This window comes from Cavia porcellus, unplaced genomic scaffold (assembly GCF_034190915.1).
Source record: "Cavia porcellus strain 051 isolate PalLab524CR breed Dunkin Hartley unplaced genomic scaffold, mCavPor4.1 scaffold_26, whole genome shotgun sequence".
Taxonomy (NCBI): Eukaryota; Metazoa; Chordata; class Mammalia; order Rodentia; family Caviidae; genus Cavia; species Cavia porcellus.
In genome coordinates this window covers 15,429,525-15,455,965 of record NW_026947509.1, presented here as the reverse complement: position 1 = coordinate 15,455,965, position 26,441 = coordinate 15,429,525, and the positions used below count along the sequence as shown (strand labels likewise).

Sequence of the window (26,441 nt, the reverse complement as noted above, 5' to 3'; positions counted from 1 at the left end):
TGCATCAATCCTCCTGCCTCAGTTTCCTGAGTGCTGGGATTATAGGTGTGTATCACCACACCAGGCCTGGCACAATTACTTTAGTTTATTTGTGGTTCCAAAGGCAACAGCAATAGTGATATATAGATATCACTAGTTTATATATATGTATAAAATTATCACTAGTATATATATATATAAAATTGGGAGCAATAATAAGTTTTGACAAAAGTAAAAAGGTTTATGTTTATTGGGCACTAATATTTAGTGAAGATGAACGCTAACTGAGCATTTACGATGTACTGGGCAATATGCCAAATTCTTTTTTTTTTTTTTTTTTGGTACCGGGAATCGAACTCATGACCTTGCACTTGCAAGTCAGGTGCTTGTGTCGCTGAGCTAAATCCCCATCCCCAATATGCCAAATTCTTATGTGCATTACTTTAGTCAATCCTTTAAGATGAGGAAACTGAGGCACGTTAAAGAACTCGCAGAAGTTACCACAGTTATTTGAATAGCAGAGCTGGCATTCAAATTCAGGTTTTTCTTGTCCTAGACACCATGAGGTTCACCTGAAGCACAGTGATTCCTTTGGGGAGTTGAGAGTGCCCAGGGCTCGATACGAGGAATGGTACTATCATGTCTAAAATGACTGAGTCTCTCACAGCTGAGTGTACTGTTTGGAATGAGACAGGAGATGGCAGAGTAGACTCAGTGAGATTTTACTTACCATCATGTGGGAGAAGGCAAAAGAAAATAGTTTACTTCTATGAGTATTTACTATGTACTCAGCAAGTGCTTCATTTATTTTTCAGAGTACTGTAAGATAGGGACTGCCGACCCATTTGACAGGTAAAGAAATAGCCATACAGAGGCCTAGAAATTTGCTTAATTCTGAATTTAACTTTGATCAGAACAAGGAAGGGATGTTATGCACTGGTAAAGGAGATGTAATCATTCTAAATGTATATTCGCCTTAAGGAAAATTCATGTCACAAAAACTGGTAGAATGAAAAGGGGAAGTAGGTAAATCCCTAATTATAGTTGAAGACATCAGCATTCCTTTCTCAGAAATTGTTAGGAAAAGTAGACAGAGGATTGGTACTACACTGAATAAAAATGGAGATGTCAGAAATCCCTTTGTGTATGGTAGAGCTAAAGCCTTAGGGAAGAAAAATGTTGAAGTGGATCCATCAGCTGTGAGTTACTCATCCCCAGTAGGGGAGGGTCCAGAAGATCTTCCGTGTACAAGGGCAGCCGGCACTACATCAGTGTCAGAAACACCAGCATTTAAAAAGAACAAGTGTGTTATGACTCTTTTCTGCCACTGAAAAGGGTTCTTTAATTTCAGTAAAGATGAAGGGATTCTCTATGGCAGACTAAATAATTAGAAACAAAGGAGACATAATTATTCTTAGTGAAAATGGGCCTTTAGTACTTGTGATTGTCAGTTTTTGTTGTCAATTTTATTGGATAGAAAGATCCTAGGAAAGGACTAAAACACATTTCTGGGTGTGTCTGCAAGGGTGTTGTCAGAGATGATTGGCATTTTGGGGCAGCAAACCAATGCTAGAGACCTGCCCTAAATGTGAGCAGCCATCCAACTAGGCGAGTGCCCAGTTAGAGCAAAAGAGGACAGGAGGAAGCCCACCACACATACGCTTTCATTCTCTTTTCTTTATTTCTGCCATGGAGTGAGCCACTTTGCTGTACTGCATGTTCTTTTACCAAGTTTCATCCAAGTTCCAAAACAATAGAGCTAAGTAACCATGGACTGAAACTCCCAAACTCATAAGCCAAAATAAACCCACTCCTCTGTTAAATTGTGCATTGTTATGGTTTATGTCAGGTGTCCCCCTAAAGCCTCAGGGGATCATAGGCAGGACTTTTGGAAGGCCATTGGATTATTGATACATTATAGCCAATTTGCAGTTAGAAGGTGGATCCTGGTTGAAAGGTCACTGTGGGTGTGAAGGTTATACATTCTTTCTGGGCTCTCTTCTTGATTCTGTCTGCTTCCTGCCCACCATGCTGTAAGCTGCCCTCTCTGACATGCCCTTCTGTCATGTCACCCTGTCTTGGAACCAGAAGACTAGGACCTGAAAACTCTGAAAACTGTGAGCGAAAATAAACATCTCCTTTAAGTTGCATGTGTCAGGTACTGTGTTTCAGAGACAAGCAAAATGACTAAGATATGTACATCAGGAATTTTGTCACAGCAATGAAAAGCTGATAGACCCAGTCCTATTCAAAATGAGTAGACATAAATGAATCCTTGAATTTGGGTAGTTTATTTTGGATAAAGACAGATGAGCAGCTCTCTAAGATTTATTTGACTTCTACGAAAAAAGCCAATCAGTGAGAGGCCTCAGATAAGCCGTTATAATAGAGAGTAAATAACTTTACCTAATTCCTGTACCTAAGTCTGATGAGGTAGCTGGAACGGGTTATTTTATGAGAATTCTCGAGAAAGAAAACCATGACAACAACCTGTATATCTTGTCTAAAATCTTTCACCTAGTTTTCCTCTGAGACAAATTTCATGAATTGTGGGTTGCATGATAGAGTTTTGAGAATGAAAGACAAGCTGCTCCTCCTCTGTACTCCCTACCACAGAAAAGGACTATGTTTTTTGTCCTCCTTGTTGCTCAGATGATATACAACACATTTGGATATGCTTCTCCAAATATTCAGAAGGAACTGAAAAGCACCTAGAATGGGACCCAGGGCAAAGAGAGTTTTCCCAGATGGTCCGTATAATGAAAATAGTGATGGGTCTAGGTTCCCACATTCTAAGAGATCTAAAGGTGCTTGAGTTGTTTCTGGAAGATTAGGAGCGGTACGACTGTGGAAGTTGTGACAGAGAATACCAGCAGACTACTGTACAGTTTTGAAGCAAATGCAGGCATTCTCTGCTAGGTAACTGTTCTAACAAACAGCTTATGGTGAGGGGTACGGTAGGAAATGAACAGCTGACTACGTAAGGCCTGATGACTATGAAACCTGGGATGCCAGTTATCAACACCATCTCTATTATCTCTAACACCATCAAGGCAGCAGTGCTCAGCTGAATGCAATCATTGATTTGCAGCTCCACCATTGCCTAGACATGGAGATTTCTTTACGACTTCCCTGATCATAAAAACAAATGTATATAAGATTTACAGATTTCTCTGAATCCAGCTATGGATGGCTGTGGCATTGTATCTCCATTCAGGAACAATAGATAGAAAAATCTTGAACAATAGATAAGAAAAAACTTCCTAGTATAACGTTGAATAGGATATATACATATATATTATATATCCTATTTATATAAATATATATCATATATAAAAATATATATATATATATTTTAAAGTAGGATTTCAATATTTCAGTTCTTCCCAAGAGGAGAGATGACCTGCAGTTTAATCATGTTTAGGGACTAAATGTTTGGCCCTATGGCTAGGACTCAGAATAAGAACTGATGAGAAGAAACTTTAGAAAGAAAGGTATATAAATGAACTTCTTGGAATCACATTAGAGTGTAGGAATATTTGTTTCTCCCATGAATGTTTACTAGAGAGAAGGTTTTCAATTTGTCACCTGACAACTGTATGGGTAGCCTCTTTCCTTAGCTACCCAAATGATGGCTCACTGGGTTCATAAATAATATGGCCTGGCGCCTTCACCAGCCTGGATTTTCCTCACCGAGGCAGGGTACTAGCACTGTGAAAGTGCAACAGCAAACTGACCTCTTTCCTTAGAAATATTAACCTAATAAATCTGATACTGACAGCATTTGTGGATTGGTTTCATTGCTTGTTATTTTTGCTAACTGTTGTTCATAGTTTTTTTTCATGTGTTGCATTCATTGTAATTTTTCCCAAGGAATTCTTTGAGGTTTGCATTTAAAGTACATTTCTCCAAAGGGACATATATTTGTTTCTGCTGAGCATATCAAAGGTACCCAGAAGTGAAGACTAGTTTAAAACATGGTCTGGATTATTATTCTTGACTACTCAGCTTGTCAAGAAACCCAGCCTCAAAACAATTGAGTTTTTAGATTTATAGCTAAAATTCTTAGGAAAAAGTTTTTTTTTTCACCTGAAGACAAGACTCATTCAGGCACATAGCCTCATCTTCTCCTAAGTGCTTTATTCTTCAAAGCTGCAGATTTTTTGATTTAATCTGTCTTATTGTAAGCTTGGTTCACCCCAAGCTTGCGATCCTGCCTCCCGAAGGCACTAAATGGTATCTTCAGATACACTAACTGGAGCTCACGGTTTTTCACTTTTCACAGATATTTAGACTGCAGGGAATTCATTTCCTTTCTCTCCAACTTGGTCATGTGTTTTAAAACATATATGCACTTTAAATTTTGTCCAGTATTGTTGGTATACTGCATAGAAAAAGTTTTCTCTGATAATCAAATCTGTCATAGTGCAGAAAACAGAAGTCTATTCTTACTTTTTTAGTTTCTATCCTGAATTGTGCCCTATAAAACTATGTTTCTTATTTATCAATTTTTTGCCTACTAAAAGATCATTTTGAGGGTCTTTTTTTTGGTACCAGGGATCAAACTCATGACTGTGCACTTACAAGGCAGGTGCTTATGCTGCTGAGCTAAATCCCCAGCTAAAAGATCATTTTTTTTTTATTTAAGGAGAAAAGAAAAAAAAAAGTGAAAGGGTACAAGTTATACAGATTTACAGAAGAAAAAAAATGAACAGTAGGAAATCACTAGTTAATGGATTACATATTGCCATCTTAAAAATAATTGTTCAAGTCACAAAATTAAAGCTTGTAGAGTGGACATTCCAACAATGATACTGCAAACAGTTCTGTTCAATGATCCAATAAAACTCTGTGATATCATTTTCTATCTTATACACTTAAATATACATGCAGTTATATAGTTTAGAGCACTTTCTTTTCCTCTCTAAAGATCATTTTGAATTATAATTTTTCTCTAGGATGTTGCTGACTTAGAACTTTATTCTACTGTATCATTATCTCTTTGAACAAATTCTTTGTAGAACTGTTCTTTTCTGCTCCTGGGCAAAATGTTGGACAGATTTCAGGTTTAGATACGAATGACTGTTCTAAATTTCCAGATAATAAAATAATTTCCAGATAATAAAAGTCTCTGTCTACTTTAGATATCGAAAAGCTTCTTTCTTCCCTAAGCTTGGGCCTGACAGTACAATGCGGAGGTATGATCACTCATTTTCTTTTTTGTGCAGAACTCTACTTTGTCACATTTTCACACTTCGATGCTGTAGTGCTCTCTAAAACTCTCTTACTTTCCTTTCTTTACCTCTTCCTGTTGTCTAATAATCTCTCTTCCCGTTTCACGTCATCTTTTCTCCTCCATCTCTCTCAAGTCCACTTACAAGGGCAAACATGTGATTCTTGTCTTTTTTAGTCTGGCTTATTTTGCTTAACGTGACGATCTCCAGTTCTATCCATTTTTTTGTGTGTCATTTTTTTTGTGTCATTTTTTGTGAATGACATGATTTTGTTCTTTTATTTTAGGCAGAGTAATACTTCATTGTGTATATATACATTTCCTTAATCCAGTCATCCACTGATGGGCACTTAGGCTGATTCTATAACTTGGTGTTGTGAACTGTGCTGTGGGAACCATGGGAATGCTGATATCTTTACAGCATGTTAATTTTAATTCCTTCAGGTATGAGCCAAGGAGTGGTATAGCCAGGTCACATAGTAGTTCCATGTTTAGTTTTTTGAGGAACTTCCATACTGATTTCCATAGTGTCTGAACCAATTTACACTTTTACTAATAGTGTACAGGGTTCCTGACCCCACTACCCCTTACTAGGTTTTTGTTTTGTTTGTTTTATTTTGTATCTTTTTTTTGGTCTTTTTCCTTTTTTATCGGTACCGGGGATTGAACTCACGACTGCCTGCTTGCAAGGCAGGTGCTTATGCCGCTGAGCTAAACCTCCAGCCCCTTTATTTTGTATCTTTGTGGATAGCCATTCTGACTGCGGAATCTCAATGCAGTTTTTTTTTTTTTTTTTTTTTTTTTTTTTTTGGTCTTTTTCTTTTTTATCGGTACCAGGGATCGAACTCACGACTGCCAGCTTGCAAGGCAGGTGCTTATGCCACTGAGCTAAATCCTCAGCCCCCTCAATGTAGTTTTGATTTACATTTCTCTGATGCCTAAAGATGTTGAGGATTTATCAATATAACTATTGGCCTTTTTTTTTAAGTTCTTCTGAAAAGTGTTCATACAGTTTGTTTTCTCACTTATTGAGTGGATTACTTTGCTGATGTTTTTAGGTTGGGTTATTTATATATTTCGGATATTACTTCTGTCAGATAATAGTTGGCACACAGTTTCTCACACTCTGTTGACAGTTTGTTCACTGTATTTTCTTTCACTGTGCATAAGTGTTTTAATTTGATGTAATCTCATTCATCAATTTTTGTTTTTGCTACCTGGGCTATTAATGTCCTGTCCAGGAAACCATTGCCTGTGCCACTATCTTGCAGTGTTTTTCCTGCTTTCTTTTAGGAGTTTCAAGGTTTCAGACCTTACCTTTATGTATTCAACCATTTTGAGCTGATTTTTGTACACAGTGAGAGATAGGGATCTAGTTTCAGTCTTTGGCATGTGGAGATCCAGTTTTCCAAGCACCACTTGTTTAAAAAGCTGTCTTTTCACCAACATGTTTTTGGCATCTTTGTTGAGAATCAGGTGGCTGTGGCTGCATGGGTTTGTATCTGTGTTCTCTATTTTATTCCGTTGGCATATATTTCTGGTTTTATGCCAGTACTGAAAGGTTCTTTTTTTTTTTTTTTTTTTTTTTTTTTTGTCTTTTCCCTTTTTATCGGTACCAAGGATTGAACTCACGACAGCCTGCTTGCAAGGCAGGTGCTTATGCCGCTGAGCTAAATCCCCAGCCCCAAGGTTCTTGGGACTATATTCTCATAGTATATTTTGAAATTGTGTATCACGACACCTTCAGCATTGCTCTTTTTGCTTAGAATTGCTTGGGCTATTTGGGGTCTTTTGTGCTTCTCATGAATTTAGGTTTATTTTTTCTAGTTCCATGAAGGTTATTGGGACTTTGAGGGGGACTGCATTGAATCAGCTGCTTATCTTTGGTAACATGGCCATCTTTACAATATTGATTCTGATGTTACATTTATGGGAGTTCTATTTTCTAGAGTCTTCTTCAATTTCTTTCTTAGTGTCTTACAATTTTATCTGTAGAGGTCTTTCATCTCATTGACTAAGTTTATTCCCGTGTATTTTATTTAATATTTTTAAGCTATTGCAAATGAAATTGCTTTCTTGATTTCTTTCTCAGAAGATTGGTTATTGGTATATAGAAGAGCTATTAATTTTTATACATCAATTTTGTATCCTGTATATAATCATATAATCTTCACAAAGGACTAACTTGATTTCTTCCTTTTCTGTGTGTGTCACACTTATTTTTTTTCTCTTGCTTAATTGCTTTAGCTAAAATTTCAAGGACTATGTTTAACAGGAGTAAACAGACTTGAAGGAAGTGCTTTCATTTTTTCTTATTCAATATGATGTTGGCTGAGTTTGCCATACACAGCCTTTATTGTGTTGAGGCAAGATCTTTCTATATCTGGTTTTGTCAGGGGCTTTCATCATGACTTGACTCTTCCAATCAGGCTCTGCCTCTGATACATGAGATTTGGGGGACACATTTTAAATCTAAATCCTAACAGTTGTGTTTTCTTTTTCATGTGATTCTAGGAATTTTAAAATTTACCTCCTGGTTTCTTAAATGACCCACTGATGGTTCAAAAATGTATTTTTCAATTAGTCAGTGTTTGAATGGTTTTAGTAGTCTTTCTTTAGTTGATTTCTGGTATCATTCTATTAAGATCTGATAAAATGTGGGAAATTATTTCAACCTTTTTTGTTGTTTTTGTAAGGCTTACTTTATGGTCCAAAATATCTCTTTTGGAGATATTTCAAGTTCCATGAGCTGAAAGGAGGACTTTTTCTGCAGTTGTTGGGTGGACTGCTCTATGGATGTGCACTTGATCTATGGTGTAGTTTAACCCTGATAGCTAGGTGAGCTATCTGTTGTCAGGAATGGATTATTAAACTCACCTGCTATCATTGTATTAGGACCTTTGTGTTTCTTTATGTTGAATAGTGCTTGTTTCATGAAATTGGGTACACTGATGTTTGGTGCATATATATTTATAATTATTATATTTTCATAATGAATTTTTCCCTTTAACAATATGAAATGACTTCTTTGAATTTGTATCTTTGAATTTTTTTTTGTCTTTTTCTTTTTTTATCGGTACCGGGGATCGAACTCATGACTGCCTGCTTTCAAGGCAGGCGCTTGAATTTTGTCTTGAAGCATTTTTTATTGGTTATGAATATTGCTACTCCTGCTGGTTTTGTATTCCATTTGCATGAAATATCATTTTCTATCTTCTCACTTTTGGTCTGTATATGACATTGCATAATCAACTCAATTTTCCATTGTGACTTTTAATTATAGAATTAAGGCCATTTATGTTTGGGGTTATTATTGAAAGTAATTTATTAATTCCTATCATTTTAATGTTTTACTAATGTTTGAGTTTTTGCTAATTCTCAATAAGTCTCAATAATTTATTTACTCTTCCTCTTTTAGTGTGTAGGATTCCTTTAGCCATGTTCTGTGATGCTGGCTTGTGCTTTATGCTCATCTTAAAAGATCCTTATTTCTCCTTTATTTCTGAAGGTTAGCTTTGTTAGACATAGCAATTTAGATTGGCAGTTATTTTCTCTCGGGTTTGAAATACATCACTTATGCTCTCCTGGCATTTAGGGTTCCTGCTAAATACTCAATAATAAAACAGACTAAACTAAAAGTTTAAAAGTTAATAAAAGTAAAGATAACACTGTGATTTTAGAGTATGGTAGAAATTGTCTTTGAGGCTTCTGCTCAAACAGTAAGAGTAAATCAGTTGGGGCTGGGGATTTAGCTCAGCGGCATAAGTGCCTGCCTTGCAAGTGTGTGGTCGTGAGTTCGATCCGTGGTACCCATAAAAAAAAAAAAAAAGAAAAAGAAAAAGAGTAAATGAGTTGCATTAAATACTCTGTTTTACTGTGCTTTCCTATTAACTTTCTATTTTCTCTCCTCTTTTTGTATTTGAAGCACTTACTGCTCTGTCCCTTTTCTCATCACTCTTAGTTTCTGAACTGTGATATCTATCTCCCCAGCCTCTTCTCCTTTTGATCAGTTAACTTACGTATGCTCTTGAAATCACTGTGAAAAATACCCACCCCCCCTTTTATTCCCAGCTCTTTCCTTCAATTTCAGGCTCAAATTAGAACTTTTACCTATGTATAGAATATCTTCACATATTTTAACTATGTATAGAATATTTCATTGTTGTCTCAAATTCAAAATCGAAGCTCTTATTTCAATACTTTCTTCAATGCACTAAAAAAGATGTACGAAAAAAGAGAATATCCCTGAGTTTGATTTTATTAGAATATTAACAAAAAGGCTTCCCCAAATAAAAACCCCCCAGCTACCTTCATGATTAAGGAAAATAATGTTAATTTAATCACCTGGTCTGGAACATTTAAGCCACATTAATTTCTCCTTTCCTTGTAGTTAGATAAAGATGAACCCTATATTTCCTGATACACATTAGGTATTTTGCTCACTTTTCCGCCATTCTCACGGCCTTTAGGACTTCCTCTGACCTCCTGCCTTATTTACATCACTCTTCTCATTTCCCTGGGTAGAGTTTGTTTTCCTTCTACACCATTCCTTATGCTGCTCGCAGGTTTATTTCCCTAAAACTATGCTTCCACTCTCATAGTGAAGAAACTGAAGAGGCTGTCAAGAGCATGTGTTGGAATTTACTTAAACACTATGAATTGCCTTAAATTTGTCTCCCTTTTTTGTTCTCTACCTTCCTTACTCAGGGAGCTATCTTCTTTCCCTCATGACTGTGAGCTGAAGACCATATGCTAACATTTAGTTTCATTCTAGTGTGATTTCTCTCACTGGAAGTGTCTGTCCTAGTCAGTCCATTGGCAATGTAAATTCTCCAGGTTGAGCATTCCTAATTTGAAAACCTGAAATCTGGAATGCTTTAAAACTTGGAACATTTTAAGCTCTGTCATGCCGCAAGTGGAATATTTTACAACTGACTTCATGGGATGGGTCAAAGGTAAAGAGACGAATAAATCATTCAGGTAATAAGGGAAATTCAGCATTAAAGTAATCTTTGAAAGAAGGTCAGAGCAAGAGGCAAATGTCTGCAAGGGGAGCGCTGTTTGCCAAGATCACTGTGTTGTGGGGACCCAATAAGATCAAATGGAAGCATGTAAACCTGAGTGGCTTTGGCTTGGGAGACATATTTGTGCAATATGGTGGTGAGATGAAACTCTAGAAATGTGCACAATCTTTTGAGCTGTATGTCATTTTTTTTTCCTTTCTTTCTTTTGTGTGTGTGTGTGTGATTCTGGGGATACCACTTGGGGCACCCACTCTACAACTGAGCTGAATCCCCAGCCATTTTTAGACAGGTCTTATAAAGTTGCTCAGGCTGGCCTTGAACTTGCCACTCTCTTGCCTCTGTTTCCCAAGGATTGTAGCTGGGATGATAGGTGTGTGCCACTTTGCCCAGCTGTCTGTCTTAATGTAAGGAAGTCTTGTTGAAAGAGGGCCAGCTGTGATATTGTGAAATATGTAACAACTTATTTTTTCTCCTTTTTATTTGACATACAACTCATAAAATCATTGTATCTTCAAAATAAGTGACAAGTGTCCTTTGGTAAGTTAATGATTGCTTGATGGCTTAGAGTCCGGAGGCAGTTTCAGTGTGGGGAACAGGTCAACAGAAAAAGCACAGCCAAATCAGACACTAAACCTTGCCCCAATCTTCAAGGAAGAGAGAGGACTGTTGGCTAAATTGATCACCAATGGCCAGGGATTTAGTGAATTATGGCTGTGTAATAAAGTCTCCATAAAATGCAAACCAACTGGGTTTAGAGAGCTCCTGAACACATGGAGGTTCCTGGAGGTAATTCACTCAGAGAGGACGTTGAAGCTGTGTACTTCTTTCCCCAGGCCTTGCCCTGTGAGCTGTTCACCTGCATCTGATGTCATAACCTTTACAGCAGACCAGAAAACAAACACACTCACCAAAACAGACAAAACTGAAAAACAACACAGGAACAGCGGAAGCATGATATAAAATTACCTGAAACTACGTATAGGTGTATGTGAAATATAAATGACTTTTTTTGTGGTTAAACTTGAGTCCTATTGCTAGATAAATCATTATATATATACGCAGTTATTACAAAATCTGAAAAAGGTCTGAAATCTGTAACAATTCTGGTCCCAAGCATTTTGGATAAGGGCTACTCAATCAGCACTAATGTTCCATGTTGTCCAGGAAGTTTTCTTCTATTGCTCAAAATAGCATTAATCTTTCCCATCTCTGAATTAGTGGGTTTGTTAATAAGATGACTATACATGAAAAATATCTCACGTTTTTACTCCGATTTAACTTCAACTTAATTCTAAGCATCTTGGAGAAGTAAATTACGCTTGTCTTATATTGGGTCTGTGAAAGATGGTACACGAAACACAGTAAAGGTCTCAAAATGTAATTTCAAACTGAGCAATGAATGTTTACCATTAAATCTCCCACTCCCATCGAATGTTTGATATAACTGTTACAAAATGAAAAAGCAAATAGATCCATACTGACAATAATAGGATGCTTAGGTAGACTCATATTAAATCCAGAAACAAAACATTTATAATCACCTGTAGTTTGGGTCCAGGATCTTCACCCGAAACACATACATTCCAGAGTGGTGCAAGGGCCAAAATATATGGTTATAATTAGAAATGTTGATAATCTCATATGGTTGATTTAAGTCTCCTGGTTTTCCAATAGCATACGAAAAACAGGGCCTATAGTTCTGAAAAAGAAACAAAGACAAGAACAAAGATCATTTGCTGACTGGCAAATGAAATTATATTTCCATATATTTGTCTTGGAATATTATTTAGAGATTTTCCTTTCTATCATCATCCTATTGCATTTTTAGGGCCTATATTGGGTTAAATTTTTATAAAAAGTGAAGCTTAATGAAAGCAAATGTTGTCTGTTTTTTGGTGCTGATGACTGAATCCAGGAATTACTCAACAAGTGTTGTACCACTCATCTCTAGCCTGTTTGCTTATTTGTTTATTTGTTTTGGTTTGATACAGGGTTTCGCTGCATAGTTCAGGCTGACCTTGAACTCACTATGTAGCCCAGACTGGTTCTGAGCTCATCATCCTCCCGGCCTCAGACTCCCAAGTGCTGCATTACAGGCATGTGCCATCGTATCTAGCTGCTTTATATTTTAAAATAGTTAAAACAGTCAAACGTGGGCTGGGGATTTAGCTCAGTGTAGTAAGCGCCTGCCTGGCAAGGGTGAAGTCCCAAGTTTGATCCCAGGTATCAAAACAAAAAAGTTAACACAGACGATTAAGGGTATGTAAGCATTTAAATTTTTTTTTTTAAATTTTCAGAGACAAGGTTTTGCTTGTAGGGCAGGCTGGCCTTGACATTTACTATGTAGATGGCCTCGAATTCCCAGAAACCCTCCAGCCTCAGCCTCCTGAGCACTGGGATTATAGGAGTGCACAACCATGCCTGGCTGCTCACATATTATTTTCCTAAACCAACAAAACATAAAATCCTCCAGGGATGCTGACTGGGGACAGAAACTATTTAGACACCATTGAGGTAATATATCCTTGAGTTTTTACCTTCCTCTAGAACTTTTATTTACCCTCATTACCTACCACGACTGTGGGATTTCTTGGGTTTTTTGGTCTTTTTGTCTTTTTGAGACAGGGTTTCTCTACGCAGTTCAGGCTTGCCTTGAGCTCACTTTTAGCCCAGGCTGGTCTCAAACTCGCAAGGATCCTCCTGCCTCAGCCTCTCTCAAGTGCTGGGATTACAGGCATGTGCCACCATGCCCAGTAACCACCAGAATCAAACTCAGGGCCTCGATTGCCAGGCAGGCACTGTGCTTCTGAACTATATCCCCTGCCCTACACTATGTGTTTTTGTAAGGTGACTCACTTGCAAATTTTAACAAGCTTATCTTGCTCTTTTAGTTTTCATGAAGTGATTTAAAAAAATAGGTTTGTTTCATCTGTGATTTTAAAAGTAAGGGATAAAAAGGACTCTTTGTGGTTTGTATTTTGAAACCCACCCACAAAAAAAGCACAGTTGTTACAGAAAACCCGTAGCCACCTTGGACATCAGTGTGTTCCAGTCATAGGCCAGTGATTTTAACTCACTGTAATTTATCCAATCAGGTATTCTGTGACAGCAGCACAAAATTCACTCAGAGCATATTATTCTTTTCCCCCTAACTATCCTGAAGCATTTCTCTTTGAAGAATAACTTCCCAGTCAATAGTACCTCAGTCAGCTCTTGCAGAGACTCCCAAGGAGTTTCTCATGACAACTCCATGGTCAAAAATTTTAATCACATTTAGATGGCAAAAACGGTAAGCTTTAGAAAAAAACTTATTATTATTATTATTGAGAGAGGGTCTTATGAGGTAGTTCAGGCTGGTTTTGAAGACACTATGTAGTCCGGACTGACCCTGAATTTGTGGTAACCCTCCTGTCTCAGCCTTCCAAGTGCAGGGATTACAGGCATGTGCTGCCATGCCCTGTTAGTTTGTTGATATTCTGTTTTATTTATTTATGCTTTTGCTAAGATGCTTATTATTGACTGCTGTATCTCCAGTCTGGCACACAGTGGGTAGTATATTGGTCAACACTGAGTTTTAATTTTTAGTGTTAAACTATTTTGATTTTTCAATATTTAAGAGTCTGCTATACTCTGTGTACCTGTGACCTCTTGCTCTGAACCACGTTGAATAAGCTCTGGTCTTTTGGCTGAGCTCTATTCCTCCACTCACAAACTTGCCGAGAGTGCTGTTTGGTATGCTAGGCGATCACACCCTAGTTTCTCTGGAGACCTCTCTATTGACCATACCATTCAGAAGGTTTTCTCTGAAATTTTTGGAAGCTGTTTTATTCAAGCGTGAAGTACAGTTCTCACGATGCCTGTTTTCACTGCACTGGCTGTCACAAATGTGAGGAGACAGACACCTGCCCTACTTCCTGTTATGTCCATTCCAACAACCAATTATTCTTCATTTCTTCAAGGAGGCGAAAGTCTCATCAAAGGCTGTAGCTAATTCCACGTAGGACTTAATGAAATGAGAATTCTGTTAGCACTGCTTCCTGAGAGCAGGGCTTTGGGATATTTCCTCTCTTGTTTTTCTGCTCTACCCAGAGTACATTACCATTATCAATAGAACTCTGATTCCTTTTCGATGACATCAGAGTGAGAGGGTAATTCCACATCCTCACCTTTCATTACAGAAGTGGACAGGCACATGTCCTACTGCAAGACACAGCTGGGATCAGGGTGGGGCAGCTCAAATCTGGGTTCTACCAAATTTCTTTCCCAAGGATTTCAATTATAAGTGAGCAGATGCAACAAGGGGAAGACCGTTTAAGGTACTTCATCACCGTAGCAGTGCTCTCACCAGGTTGAAGGAGAACTGTTTGGAATAATCAAATTAAAAGCTAAAATGCATTTTAGGCAGAAATGCAAGGTAAGTCACTGGGTTAAGGGTAAATGTAGGGTCAGCAAGAGGAAGAAGAAGAGACTGCTTATCATTTTTATTCTGGTAGAGACAAAGGTCAGCCTGATTAAATGGTGGAGAGGGGCCAGCTGACGCTAGGCTGTGTGTGTACCACAGCTGTTTGTCTTGCCTGTGGTTCAATTCCTCATGCTAACGACATTGTGATGTGAAAGGCCAAATGAAGTTAGAAGTAATCAAGGGCAGAGGACACATACGTCCTAGATCCACTTGGGAGAGCTCTGAGTAAAGCATGGTAGATTGTACAGTGAAGGATGAAATCACAAGAGAAGCAACATTGGGTTATATATTGGGCTACACTGTCAGGAAACTTTTGTATGCAACAGACCAGTTACACATCTTCTAGCTTTAGTTACTCATTGTGAAGGATCCAAATGCCTTATGCATGCCCACCCTGTATGGTGGTGATCTCTTCACGAGGAAACACAGAGGAAGCAGGGCGGGGACTCAAGGACTTGGCACATACACAGGGAGATGTAAGCTGTAGAAGACCCAAGAGCATGATGAGAACTCTCTTGCTGAGCTGAGCGGGGCTGTTGCTGTAACTGTGGGTTTCAATACCAGATACAATGGTCCAACAAAGAATTTTTGAAGTGACATTTGCACAGGACAGCGCATCTTCAGTTTGTGAAAAGACTAAGTTTGGGAGTAGGAATAGCAGCCTCAGTGGATATGCATGAGGTTAGCTATTCCAGGGGTTGACTACAACCAAAAAGGGTGCCAATCTGTAGGTCTGCCATGGAAAAGGCGATAATGGTAGGGCAACTGTCTAGACTGGCCTATGTGCAAAATGATTCCAGCCCCATTTAATAGGATTGCACCCAAAGGAGAACTTCTTCCACAAGAATGGCTATGATCCTCATTCCTCACCTACAGCTAAACTCCTGGTGACTTTGTATATAGATGTTTGCACTTTCATCTCTCCCAGATTATGCTGTTCAGGTGGTCAAGTTCTTTCCATAGCGTTTGAATAAGTAACAGATACTTGATTTACTTGATGGTGTTATTTCCTTATTCACTCCACATTTTAATGTTTGCAAATACAATGGCATTATGCATGCAACCTTCTATCTTAACTCTGTGTATTAGGTTTTGGAGGTAATCAGGAATGCATGATGTAATTCCTCTATTTGACTATGTAATCTCTGATTACACAACAATCTCTTGCCTAGTTCTTTTTTATCCTTATTTATATATACTTCAGTACTTACCATCCGACTCATGACTTTTTTAAAAAAAGGTAGATACTGCCTTCACACCAAAAATTATCCTTTTTCCTTCATTGGTAGGTCATTTATTTTGTATGAATCATTCTATAGTTATGTTTATATATATATACGTAAAAATATAGTTATTCTTTAATCATAAGAGCCATCCTGACACTCTTGACTTTGTTCAGGTTAATGAAGTGTTAGCTCACATGTTGGTAAAATACAAACAATTACTGAAAAAATCTACATCTATCGTTTCTCACTTTTGTCTATGTATTTACCACTTGAATCTCTAGGACACTTATAAGCTAATATGCTGGATGTAGATTAATGAAAAACAAGAAGTTTATTTTTTATGTATATTAACTTAAAATAGAGAGCATATTATGGCAGAGGGATCTTTTGGGACAGTACTGGAATATGAAACTCCTTGTCACACCAGGTTAGTTAATATATGGGACCATGAGCTAAACTGAAAAAATACATGATATTTGTTAAATATATGCAGGCACTAGAATACAACAAAGCATTGCTAAAAAGGAGTTATTCGTCTTACATCATTATATGTATTCTTCGGTATATAGACATTTGCGAATCTTTAATATTGTTTGTAGTTTCTGACTTTGTTGTTTCCTAATATGGATGATGGTACCTACTGACTGATACACCACTTTTTGTGTCAGATCTGATATTTCCTAGTATATTATTGGACTCTCCCAATGATTGTCTTTTCTTCTTTCTTTTACATTTGCAAATCATCACTTGATCAAGTCATCTAGTTGTTGAGAAAACAAATCTCCCCTAGTCTTATGAATTGCATTCCACTCTAGCGAGGTCTAGTATTTCCAGCCAGTCCAGAGGTTCCAGTCCCATTCTGTATTATTTATATGTGCCCTGTCACTCGGTACCTGTACTGTGCCATTGGTCTTAATCTCCAACATTAGCTTGGAAGGACCTGTGAAAAAGCCACTTTTGTGTATGAGTCTTCCAAGGTTTTTCTTTCTTGAGAATTTATGGTCCTCAGAGCTATTTCTGAGATCTTTTCTGCAAGCATCATTCATCCTTCTAGAATCAGGGCTACAGAATAATCAGTGCATCTTCAAGAACTGGAAGGCTCTATTTCATTTTATGTCTCAGGAGGAAGACATGGCTCTCTGTGATTATCATCTTAATATACATTGACACCTTCTGTAAGAGCAACCTTACTCAGCAGGACATAACAACCCTTTACAAGAGCCTGCTTTCTATGCTATCCAGATTCAAGGTTGAATTCATCCTTTTTGTGGTGGGCTTTGTTTTTCAGACAGTAGAACAGAACACTTAGGGCCTGGAATGTGCCCTCCAAAACCTTTCTAGATTGTAAACTACTCTTTTAACCGTTGCCCAGCAGTATTAGCATTCCCTGGGAACTTGTTAGAAATGCAGATTTTGGACCCCACCTCAGATCAGCTGAATCAGAAACTGGTGGTGAGGCCAGCAATCCGTTTTAACAAACCCTCCATGTGATTCTGACACATGGTAGAAAGACCTATTGCATTATTTCATATTGTTTGAAGCAAGTTCCATGGTTGTTCATTTCCCAACTGGCTCACTGCTTCCTTGGAACATGCTACCATGTTTTCACAGAATCTAAGAACATATAGGTGACCTTGCAGGACCTGCAGATAGAGATAGTATCATTTGTATCACTCCTCAACTCCAGACTTGTGGATATCCTTCAACAAAATGTCAGGAGAGTAGGTTTGGTTTGAACTGATTCTGGTGCTAGTGTATTTTTAAATCCATTTTTGTTTCAAAGAGGAAAATAAAACTTTAAAACACATCAATCAGAGGCAACGATGGTTCATACATTGCGTATTGTCATCCCCAAATCACTCTCCCAGAGCACAAGACATCTGCCTTCAATTGTCCAAACAATACCAGCACAAATGTTTCCTTTTAATGAACTCAGAGAAATCAGTAGTATAACTATGTTAAGTAATTTTTTTATATACATCATCTACATATGCTGTTTCTTTCAACTTCTCATGCTAATGAGACACTATGATTACAAATGCATGTCTGATTTATCTCACTCAGCATGGTCTCAAATTGCATCCATCTATCTATAAAAGTCTTCAGTTTCTATTCTTTATGGTTGAATAGTACTCCATTTTATAAAAATATCACATCTTTTTTTAAAATCCATTCTCCAGTAGATGAGCATTTAGGCTGTTTCCAGGAGCTAAGTGTTACAAATTGTGCTGCTCTAAACATGGGGTGCACATTTATCAGTGTGGTATGATGTTTTTAATTCTTCTGGGAAGATACTCAGAAGGGGAGTAGCTGGGTAGAATGGGATCTCTAGTTCTAGTTTTTTGAGGAATCTCCACGCTGATTTCCACAGTGGCGGCACCAGTCTGCATTCCCACCAACACTGGAGAAGGGTTCTTTTTTCCCCACTGCCCCACCAGCAACTGTTATTGGTTGATTTCTTAATAATAGTGATTCTTTCTAAAGTAAGATGGAATCTCAGTGTTGTTTTAATTTGCATCTCTCAAATGACCAGTGACATTGAACATTTTTTCACATATTTATTTGCTGTTTGTATTTCTTCATCTGAGACGTGTGTGTTCATCTCAGATGCCCATTTTTGGATTGGGTCTTTAAATCTCGGAGGACTGATTTTTTTTTTTTGAGTTCTTTCTATGTTCTTGATAGCAATCCTTTATCTAAGATAGATCTGGCAAACATTTCTCCCACACTGTGGATTGTCTCTTTATTTTGTTGGTGGTTTCTGTTGCAGTGCAAAAGCTTTTCAATAGGATGATTCTTTGTGATGGCTCCTGTGCAATTGGGGTTTTGTTCATAAAGTCTTTGCCTACATCAGTGTTTTCAAAAATATACCTACTCTGTCTTCTAGCAAGTTTAATGTTCAATTCCTTATGGTTTTTAAACAGTAGAACACTATTCTTCAAGTAGGCGAATAATCTATAGTTATTTAATTAATCTAAAAATTTGTGTTGGTCATCTACAGTGGTTAGATACTGGGGTTATAGAAGTGAAAAAAAAAAAAAAAAAAAGAAGTAAACGAAATTCCCTTTCCTCTTGGCTATGGTGCCCAGGGAAATTCTTGTTGATTCCTTGATTGTTAAGGAAAGCTTGTTCCAGCACCAGGAGAAAATAAATAAAATAAGTGAAGTAAGAGAGATAAGTTGTCTTTTATAAAACTCACTTTCAACATTTGAACAAGTTTATTAGATTATTTAATAATCTGAAAACTCAGGTATTTTGCAGTGAAAACTAAGTTAATAACAAGAATCCACACACAGAAATTAAGATGAAGTATTGTTTGATAATTATCAACATAAAAAATAAGATTAGATTTACCAAAAGATATTTCAGTCCAAGGTGTTCCCATCAAGCTTTTGGCAAGTTCGTGATTCTAGCAGCGTGCTAGGCAAGGCGGCTCTTACCTCCGGCCCCCAGACGTTTTCCAGTGGGAGGTCCTTATGGAGCTGGATCATGGTCTTCCACGTCTGGGCTTCATTTAAACACCCACTCTGTGAAAAGAAGGCACACATACGGCTATGTAGAAGATGTCATACCAGTTTATTTCCAAGCATTAATATATTTTGTGCCACTGAAAATTTTATATTCTTGACACTTGCATCATATAAATAATTCCTGCAATACACAGGAATAATGATCAACTTTTGTACATGGACCATGTATTGAGAGAATGCCTTAAACTCATTAATTCTCAGTTTCACAGGACAAGTGTGTCACCTATAGTCTTTTCACACTCTTACACCTTTTAAAGTTTTTATTGCTTATTCTTTGTGTATTACAAGGATTTCTAACAATGATGCTTAATAAAAATGCTTGTTTCCTAATTTCAGAGGGAAGCCCTACAAATTTTCATCACTTACAATGTTTGCTACGAACTTTTTGTATCTATTTTTTGTTGGGTTGAAAAAGCTTATTTATACTTTTCTAAATTTTACTTAGAAATAATATATACAGATACTAAATTCTTGACCCGAAAACTTCTCATCAATTATTATAATAATACTATGTCTTTTTTTCTTTATTTTGCCAGTATGTTGAATCACTTTTATGATGTCTGTGAATTTGTCTATTTCCAGTTATCTCAGCTTTCCATTTACATGTTTTAAGGCTATGTAATTATAAATTAAAAATTTGCACCCTGATTATAATTGTTATTATAGTCTTGGTGAACTGAACTTTTTGTCCTACAAATATTCTTTTAGTAAATCTGGGGCCAGAGGAAGGAAAAAATGGGAAAGTGGTGAATGACAATGACGGATCCTCTCCAAAACCCAAGATTCAAATGGTAGAAAACAGCAAGTTAGAGAAGAAAGAGAGAGAGAGAGAGAGAGACAGAGAGGATCCCAGAAACAGGACGGATCTAACAGGAAAATTAACATTACAGACAAAGTGAAGAACCAGAACAGAGGGTGGAGACGGGATGAGACCATGTACATTTTTTGCCTGGCTCAAGGCCGCTACTCTGGTGTTCAGAGTTGCCATTACAATGTCTAACCTAGAACAATCCCTGGGAAAGTGAGATCTATGCATTAGCAAGACTATGGCAAAAGGGTTAACCACAGAGTTTAAATGGGATGGGAAAAGAAGGAGAGGAAAATGGGACAGGCAGAGAGGCAGAGATGAGAACATGCAACATAACAAAAGTCTAGGTTATGTGAGAAACAGTAAGGTTGCTAGGGATAGTGGAAATAACAATGCGACAGCTAAAGCATTGAGGGCTGAGGTCAAAGCTGATGTGTTTGAGTTTAAAAGCAGTTTATTAGGAGGAGCTATGTTAGTCAAGCTGGTCTCTGCAGTGCTGCAGTGATAATAAGCAACTCTCAGGTTTACAGGCTAAAAATGTAATTATTGATTATGCATAGGAGGCTCCTTTAAGAAATGAATTAGGAGTCCAGGCTGCTTCTTTCTAGGGGTTGCCTGGGTCATTTCACTGGATCATTTTCCCCCAGCTCTCCTCTGCTCTGTCCTTAACTGTGCTGTAACACACTGATGGGAAGCACCGAGTTAGTGGAATTCCTTCTTAAGTACCTCATCTGGAAATGGCCCATATAACTTCAGCTCGTATTCCAAGCATGAACCCCAGTCACATGGCCCCGTGAAGATGCTGTGTCTGGGAAGTGCCCCCGTGTAGAAGCCTTTCCAGCTGCAGCGCTGTGTGATGGTTCTCTCACTGTTATTACCACCATTCCTAGCATTCGGAACCTCTCTCTAATCCTTTAGCTCTCCCATTGTTATTTTCATTATTCCTAGGGTTCAGAAGCCATCTATAATTATTTTTGGATCATGAGGCAAAATGATCAAGTTCTGACTATAGGATGTCGGCAAGTAAGAGTGAAAAAGATGTCAGTTAGATAGGAGGGTCCTCAAAGAAGTTTCCTTGAAGAGTGGAGAGAGACAGATCCACACTACTATTGATTAGGGAGAACATAAACCCCACATCTCAGTGTTAAACAGGTGTGGTGAGAGGACGGGTACCCTTGGTTTGATGGAACTGTAGGGACAGGTGAGTCCCCTGAGGAAGTTTTGTTTAAGAAGGGCCTTGGGGCATTTAGCCATGAAGGATATTGGAAAGGTCTGAGGAGGGAGAGGGTCATAGGAGTCTGGACCAAAGTAGAAGGAAGCAGTAACTCAGGGATAAGGCTGTGAAGGGAAAGAGGACCAGAGGGTTTACACACTGTCATGGGTGCTGGAAAAGTATAGAGGAACGTGTTCTGGGAGAGATTCATTTGGGTACATAATTGAAAGACAATTAGTTCTTGCAATACCCTGGGAAATGGCAAATGGAACCCAGTCCCTCGGTTGCCATCAAAGTGAGTTGCAATTCTTGCATAATCAATGTTTCTGGGAGAGAAGACCGCCACTTTGGAAAGAGCGCTGGCTTTGCTTGAGCCTAAAATTATTGGGTGACCTCTGATAATGTCTAACGAGGCTCCAGCATGACGGGAGGCTGTCAAGGGCAGACAGGGAGGTGACATGGGGTGATTAGGAGACCTCTTTTCTGTCTGTTGCACAAAACAAAAGGACAGAATAAGAGGGATTCACCTCGGAGCCCTAAATCAGCTGGTAATGGAGGATGGAAGAGAGCTAGGAGAGTGCACAGACACTGAAGAAGCCAAGATCAGAAGGACCAAAGGATGCAAAGAGGTCAGATAGTCTAAAAATCGTCTATTTGGTTTAGCATAAACGCAATATGGCAGACCCATAAATAAATATTAAGTACAGTTTGGAAGCAAAAGAAAATGCTCCTATATAATCGCACCGTCCTACTACAAATATTATTTTTTCTGACCCATTTATGTCTGTTATGTGACAATGCATTAGTTTTTCATAAATGAATTTCAGTGGCCGTGTAACTTAATACAGAGGTAGTATGTGTTTTCTACCTTCCTGGTTCTATTTTCCTTAGATATTTCAGGTATATGTTTAAAATAGAAAACCATGTCTAATTTCACACTAAATTCTACTTAAATTCAAAGACTTCATACCTGCTTCATGCTATTATTGTAACTGTAATCGTTCCTGCCATATATTTCCCACACTATGAAATCTACAGCAACGTCTTCAATATAGCCACTGTCATCAAATCTAAAAGAGATCACACATGAGATTAATAGTTTAGAATAAAATACAAGAGTTAAGAGTTACGGGGTTCAAGTTAGGTGGGGTCAGGTTTGAATTCTGTTTTTATTTGTCACCTTACGGAAATTACTTAAACTTTTTGAGCCTCAGTTTTACCTGTAAAAATAACTCCTGCCCCATGGGCCTGTTTTGGTAGATGAATGGAATAAGACCTAGTCATGAGGTTCAAAACTGAAACCAGAGGTTCTCTTCCTTTTCCTAGGACTGCATATTGATGAAGGGAGTTGAGGGCTCTCCGTCGTGGTTTTCAGTTAGGAGAAAGACGGGAAAATGTGATGAACAGCGGAAGGGCTGGCCAGGATCCCCTGGTGTCATTTAATCAGCAAATTCTCACTGGTTCCCTTTTGACTACTGGAAAGTGAACCGACAGACTACTACGATGAGAACCGAGATGCTGAATATTGCCCAGGAGGACTGGCTGGAAGGCCCGGCTGAATCAAAGGGCCGGCAGCCCGGTGAGCCCAGGGATAGGGTGCAGTCACTCTCACGCATTCAGAGTGGGAGGAGGCCTCCTACCAAAGCAGAGGCCAGCAGAGTCCAGCATGGACGGGACGCCCCCGCCCGGTGCTGGAACCAGGTGCAGCGCTCTACTGAGCCGGAGTATTTCCCCCAGACCCACTGGTTTCCAGATACGTATGGTTCTCCGTGTGTTTTCCTGCTATCATATAAAGACAGGAACTGAGACTACAGCTAAGGTCCAGTTATTGATGCATGCAGACCTCATGACTGACAACAGTCACCTGGCTGCCTTCTCCATCAGTGATGATTTATATTTTGGAATGAAATCTCCCCTTTCCCATTGGGTGGAATTTCATTAGGACTACAGTCTCAAGCACTTGTTTCTAGGCTGGTGACTCTCGCTCCACTTTGATATAATTTCCCTCTTGGTCACTTTGTGTGATTCATAAAACATCAGAGGTCATTGCCCGGTCTCCTCAGTCTCTGTCCAGATCTCTGTTGCACCTGCTTTGCAGGACTCTCACAACTTGCTACCATATAACTGTGGTTATAGGAAGCCGTTACAGTGCCCTTCATGAAAGCTGGGCAGAAAAAACTTTAAAGGTCAGAAAATGATATCTGAGAAGCTATCTTCACTTTCACATTAATTACTCTTGGTAAACTATAAAGAGACAAACTCAGTACCCAGTACGCAGGCATGACTGACTCGGAATTAGAATGCTGGTGCTCGACTTCTCCGGGAGGGAGGAGGATCACAGAGAATTCTGAAGCTCTAATGAGCACATGGGACCTTCTCAACACAGAAAAATGTGCGCACGCGCGCACACAGACACACAGATACAGAGTTTAGAGAATTGGGTCAAGATTAGCAAAGCTCTAATACTAGCATCTTTGGAAAGTGCAGATGTTTGACAGCATATTTTGAAATTAATGAGATTCTTGGATTATTAAGAACTGTTGTCAAGCCATATGTTGTACTTAAAAAAAAAATTGTACTATGTGGGCTGGAATTTTGACTCTGGCACGAGTGGTGATCTACAGTGCCACCTAGGGGCAATAAGGATGCATTGCGTGAACGTGTGACACAAACAGTTGCTTATGTAAGCATTAAATGATTATTTTCAGTAATGTTCACTCGAGTAGAATACTAATTAAGTCTGAGAACTTCAGGAATATCATTAGTTGGCAACCAACTTCCTAACACTCTGAAACTTACCTGCTACTGAGGCTCTGCCTTTAGAATTGAAGAGACCCCTCCTCTGATCTACGGATTCATTAGGCTCGAGCTTTGTAGACAGTGCATTGTGCTAACCATTTCTTTTTCTCCTCGTGTTTGAAAACTTCAACATCTGGGACCTTGCTGAGCGCGGAGGAAGTAACTTCCTGGGGCCGCTGCTTCTACTGATCTTCAAACCTTAATCAAAGTTTGCCTGTCTTGCAAAGTTAATTTATTAGCACCCAAATCTACTTCTGATGAACAGCTGATTGAATGCCCCGATATGAACTGCATTTGGGGATGAAGCAATTGAACTGGACACTAAGCCTCGCTGATCTGACTTCCTCTGTAGTTGGCCTCTCACATTTGGTTATTATCCGAGGAGAATCAGAAGTACGTAGGTGCTACCGAGTAAATTCCTGATAACAAGGCCGCAAAGAAGTTACGGATGCACTCATCTCTCCTGTCTGACCCTCCCACAGGTCCTCTCCTCTGCCCTTGGAGCTCACAGGGATTTCCAGGCTCCCAGCTCCAGCTCGCTTTTTGCACAACAGTTTCCTCCCAGGCTCATTCCTCACTCAGCCCAATCTGACCTCCTCTCTGACCAGCACCCTGCAGCCACTCGTGTGCTGTGCTTCACCTCGGTTCAACAGCTACCCAAACCGTGGACACTGCGCATGACTGCTTCAGGAAGCCGGTCTGCGGGGCTGGCACACACTCGCAGCAGGCTCGCTCAGCCGTGCCTTTTACAGGTCCTTCCCCGGCTGCTTCTCATATTATCCTCGGTGACCTGTGACGTCTTCCTTGCATCCCTCCCCACACTTCCTCCTGTCACCTTGTCGCTGGCTCTCCCTTCCACTTCGTGTAAGTCAGCTGAGGCTATCAGACATGATCTTCCATACCTACCACGTTTCTATTTCCTAACACAAGGAAGAGCCAACTATTAACCCAACTGACTCCATTTTGCTTCTCTCTAATCTGTCCTTTTCTGAAATGTTCTTTTCCTCATTTACCTTAAACTCCAGGTTCATGGTCTGATAGATAAAGATCCTTTAAACCACACGGTGATTGTCTCCAGAGCAGTGGCAATTTCCTTGACACCAATAAGACTGTGGGACCAGTCCCAGGACAATGATCAGCCAGTTCACCCTCTAACTGGGATCACCAGCTACATGAGCCCCCCAGCTCTGGCCTCTGCCCCTCCATCAAGACACCCTAAAGACAGCCCTTAGATGCATCTTCTCACTAAGCCCTACTGAAATTAAATTCCTTTTTGGTTTCACTATCATCTTCTCGGCCTGTTTTTCTGTGGCCCGAGTGGCCAAATCTCACCAAATCTCACCAAATCTCATTGGTGTCTCTAGGAGGCAGTTTCTATTCTGCAACGCCCATAAAAACAACCACTTACTGTATTCATTTTTGCTCCTTTTTCTCAGGTCTTAGAGGGTGAGTTCTTTCCCTTGATACTTAGGCCTTTGACCTTACTTTCTCATAGACCTTGATTGCTTCTATAAGTATTTAATCATGAAATATTCTAAATATGCAAAAAATTGGAAATTATATCTCATTTTCATCCATATTTTCATGTCTTACTTATACATAAATGGATTCATAAATGGACTCATAAATATGTAGTAATGTTTTATGGGTTTGAAAATATACTTACATGATATTAAATCTAAAGTAGTCTTTTTTTTTTTTTTTGAGGAAGAATTCACTGTGTGGTTCAGGCTGGCCTTGAACTTACTACGCAGTAGCAGCTTGAACTCACACAGATCCTCCTGCCTCAGTTTTCCGAGTGCTGGGATTACAGGGCTGTGCCATCATGTCCAGCTTAAACTGTAAGTATTTCTTAAGTGACTTTTTTCTACACTAAATATTGCACTTTGACATACATCTCTAAACTGTTCTAGTCTCTCGAACTGTTTTCCTTTACAGCAGCCTCTCTCTCCTGACCTCTCTTTCTTGCCCAACCAACTTCACCTCACCATTGGCCGTCTGATTCCCATCTCTCACAAACATCCTAGTCCATTCATATTTAACTAATTGAAAGAGTTTTGCCCTAGAATACGTTATAGGATTGGCGGTGGGAGGCAGAATCAGGGGACGTTTACCTTGAAGTCACTTCCTCCTTCACCTATTACACTTCCTTTTTCCTTTCCCAGAG

The 26,441-nt window shown here is 38.9% G+C and overlaps 1 protein-coding gene across 1 annotated transcript in view; it reads right to left on the bottom strand.

Moving 5' to 3' along the window:
• The window catches only part of Catspere (catsper channel auxiliary subunit epsilon), a 92,914-nt gene that overhangs the window by 9,642 nt on the left and 56,831 nt on the right, over window positions 1–26,441 (bottom strand). The window contains exons 11-13 of the mRNA XM_013157281.2: window positions 22,446–22,545; window positions 19,365–19,451; window positions 11,778–11,935 (exon numbers count right to left, since the gene is read on the bottom strand). Coding sequence (XP_013012735.2) covers window positions 11,778–11,935; window positions 19,365–19,451; window positions 22,446–22,545 — 345 coding nt within the window. The remainder of the gene's footprint in view (window positions 1–11,777; window positions 11,936–19,364; window positions 19,452–22,445; window positions 22,546–26,441) is intronic.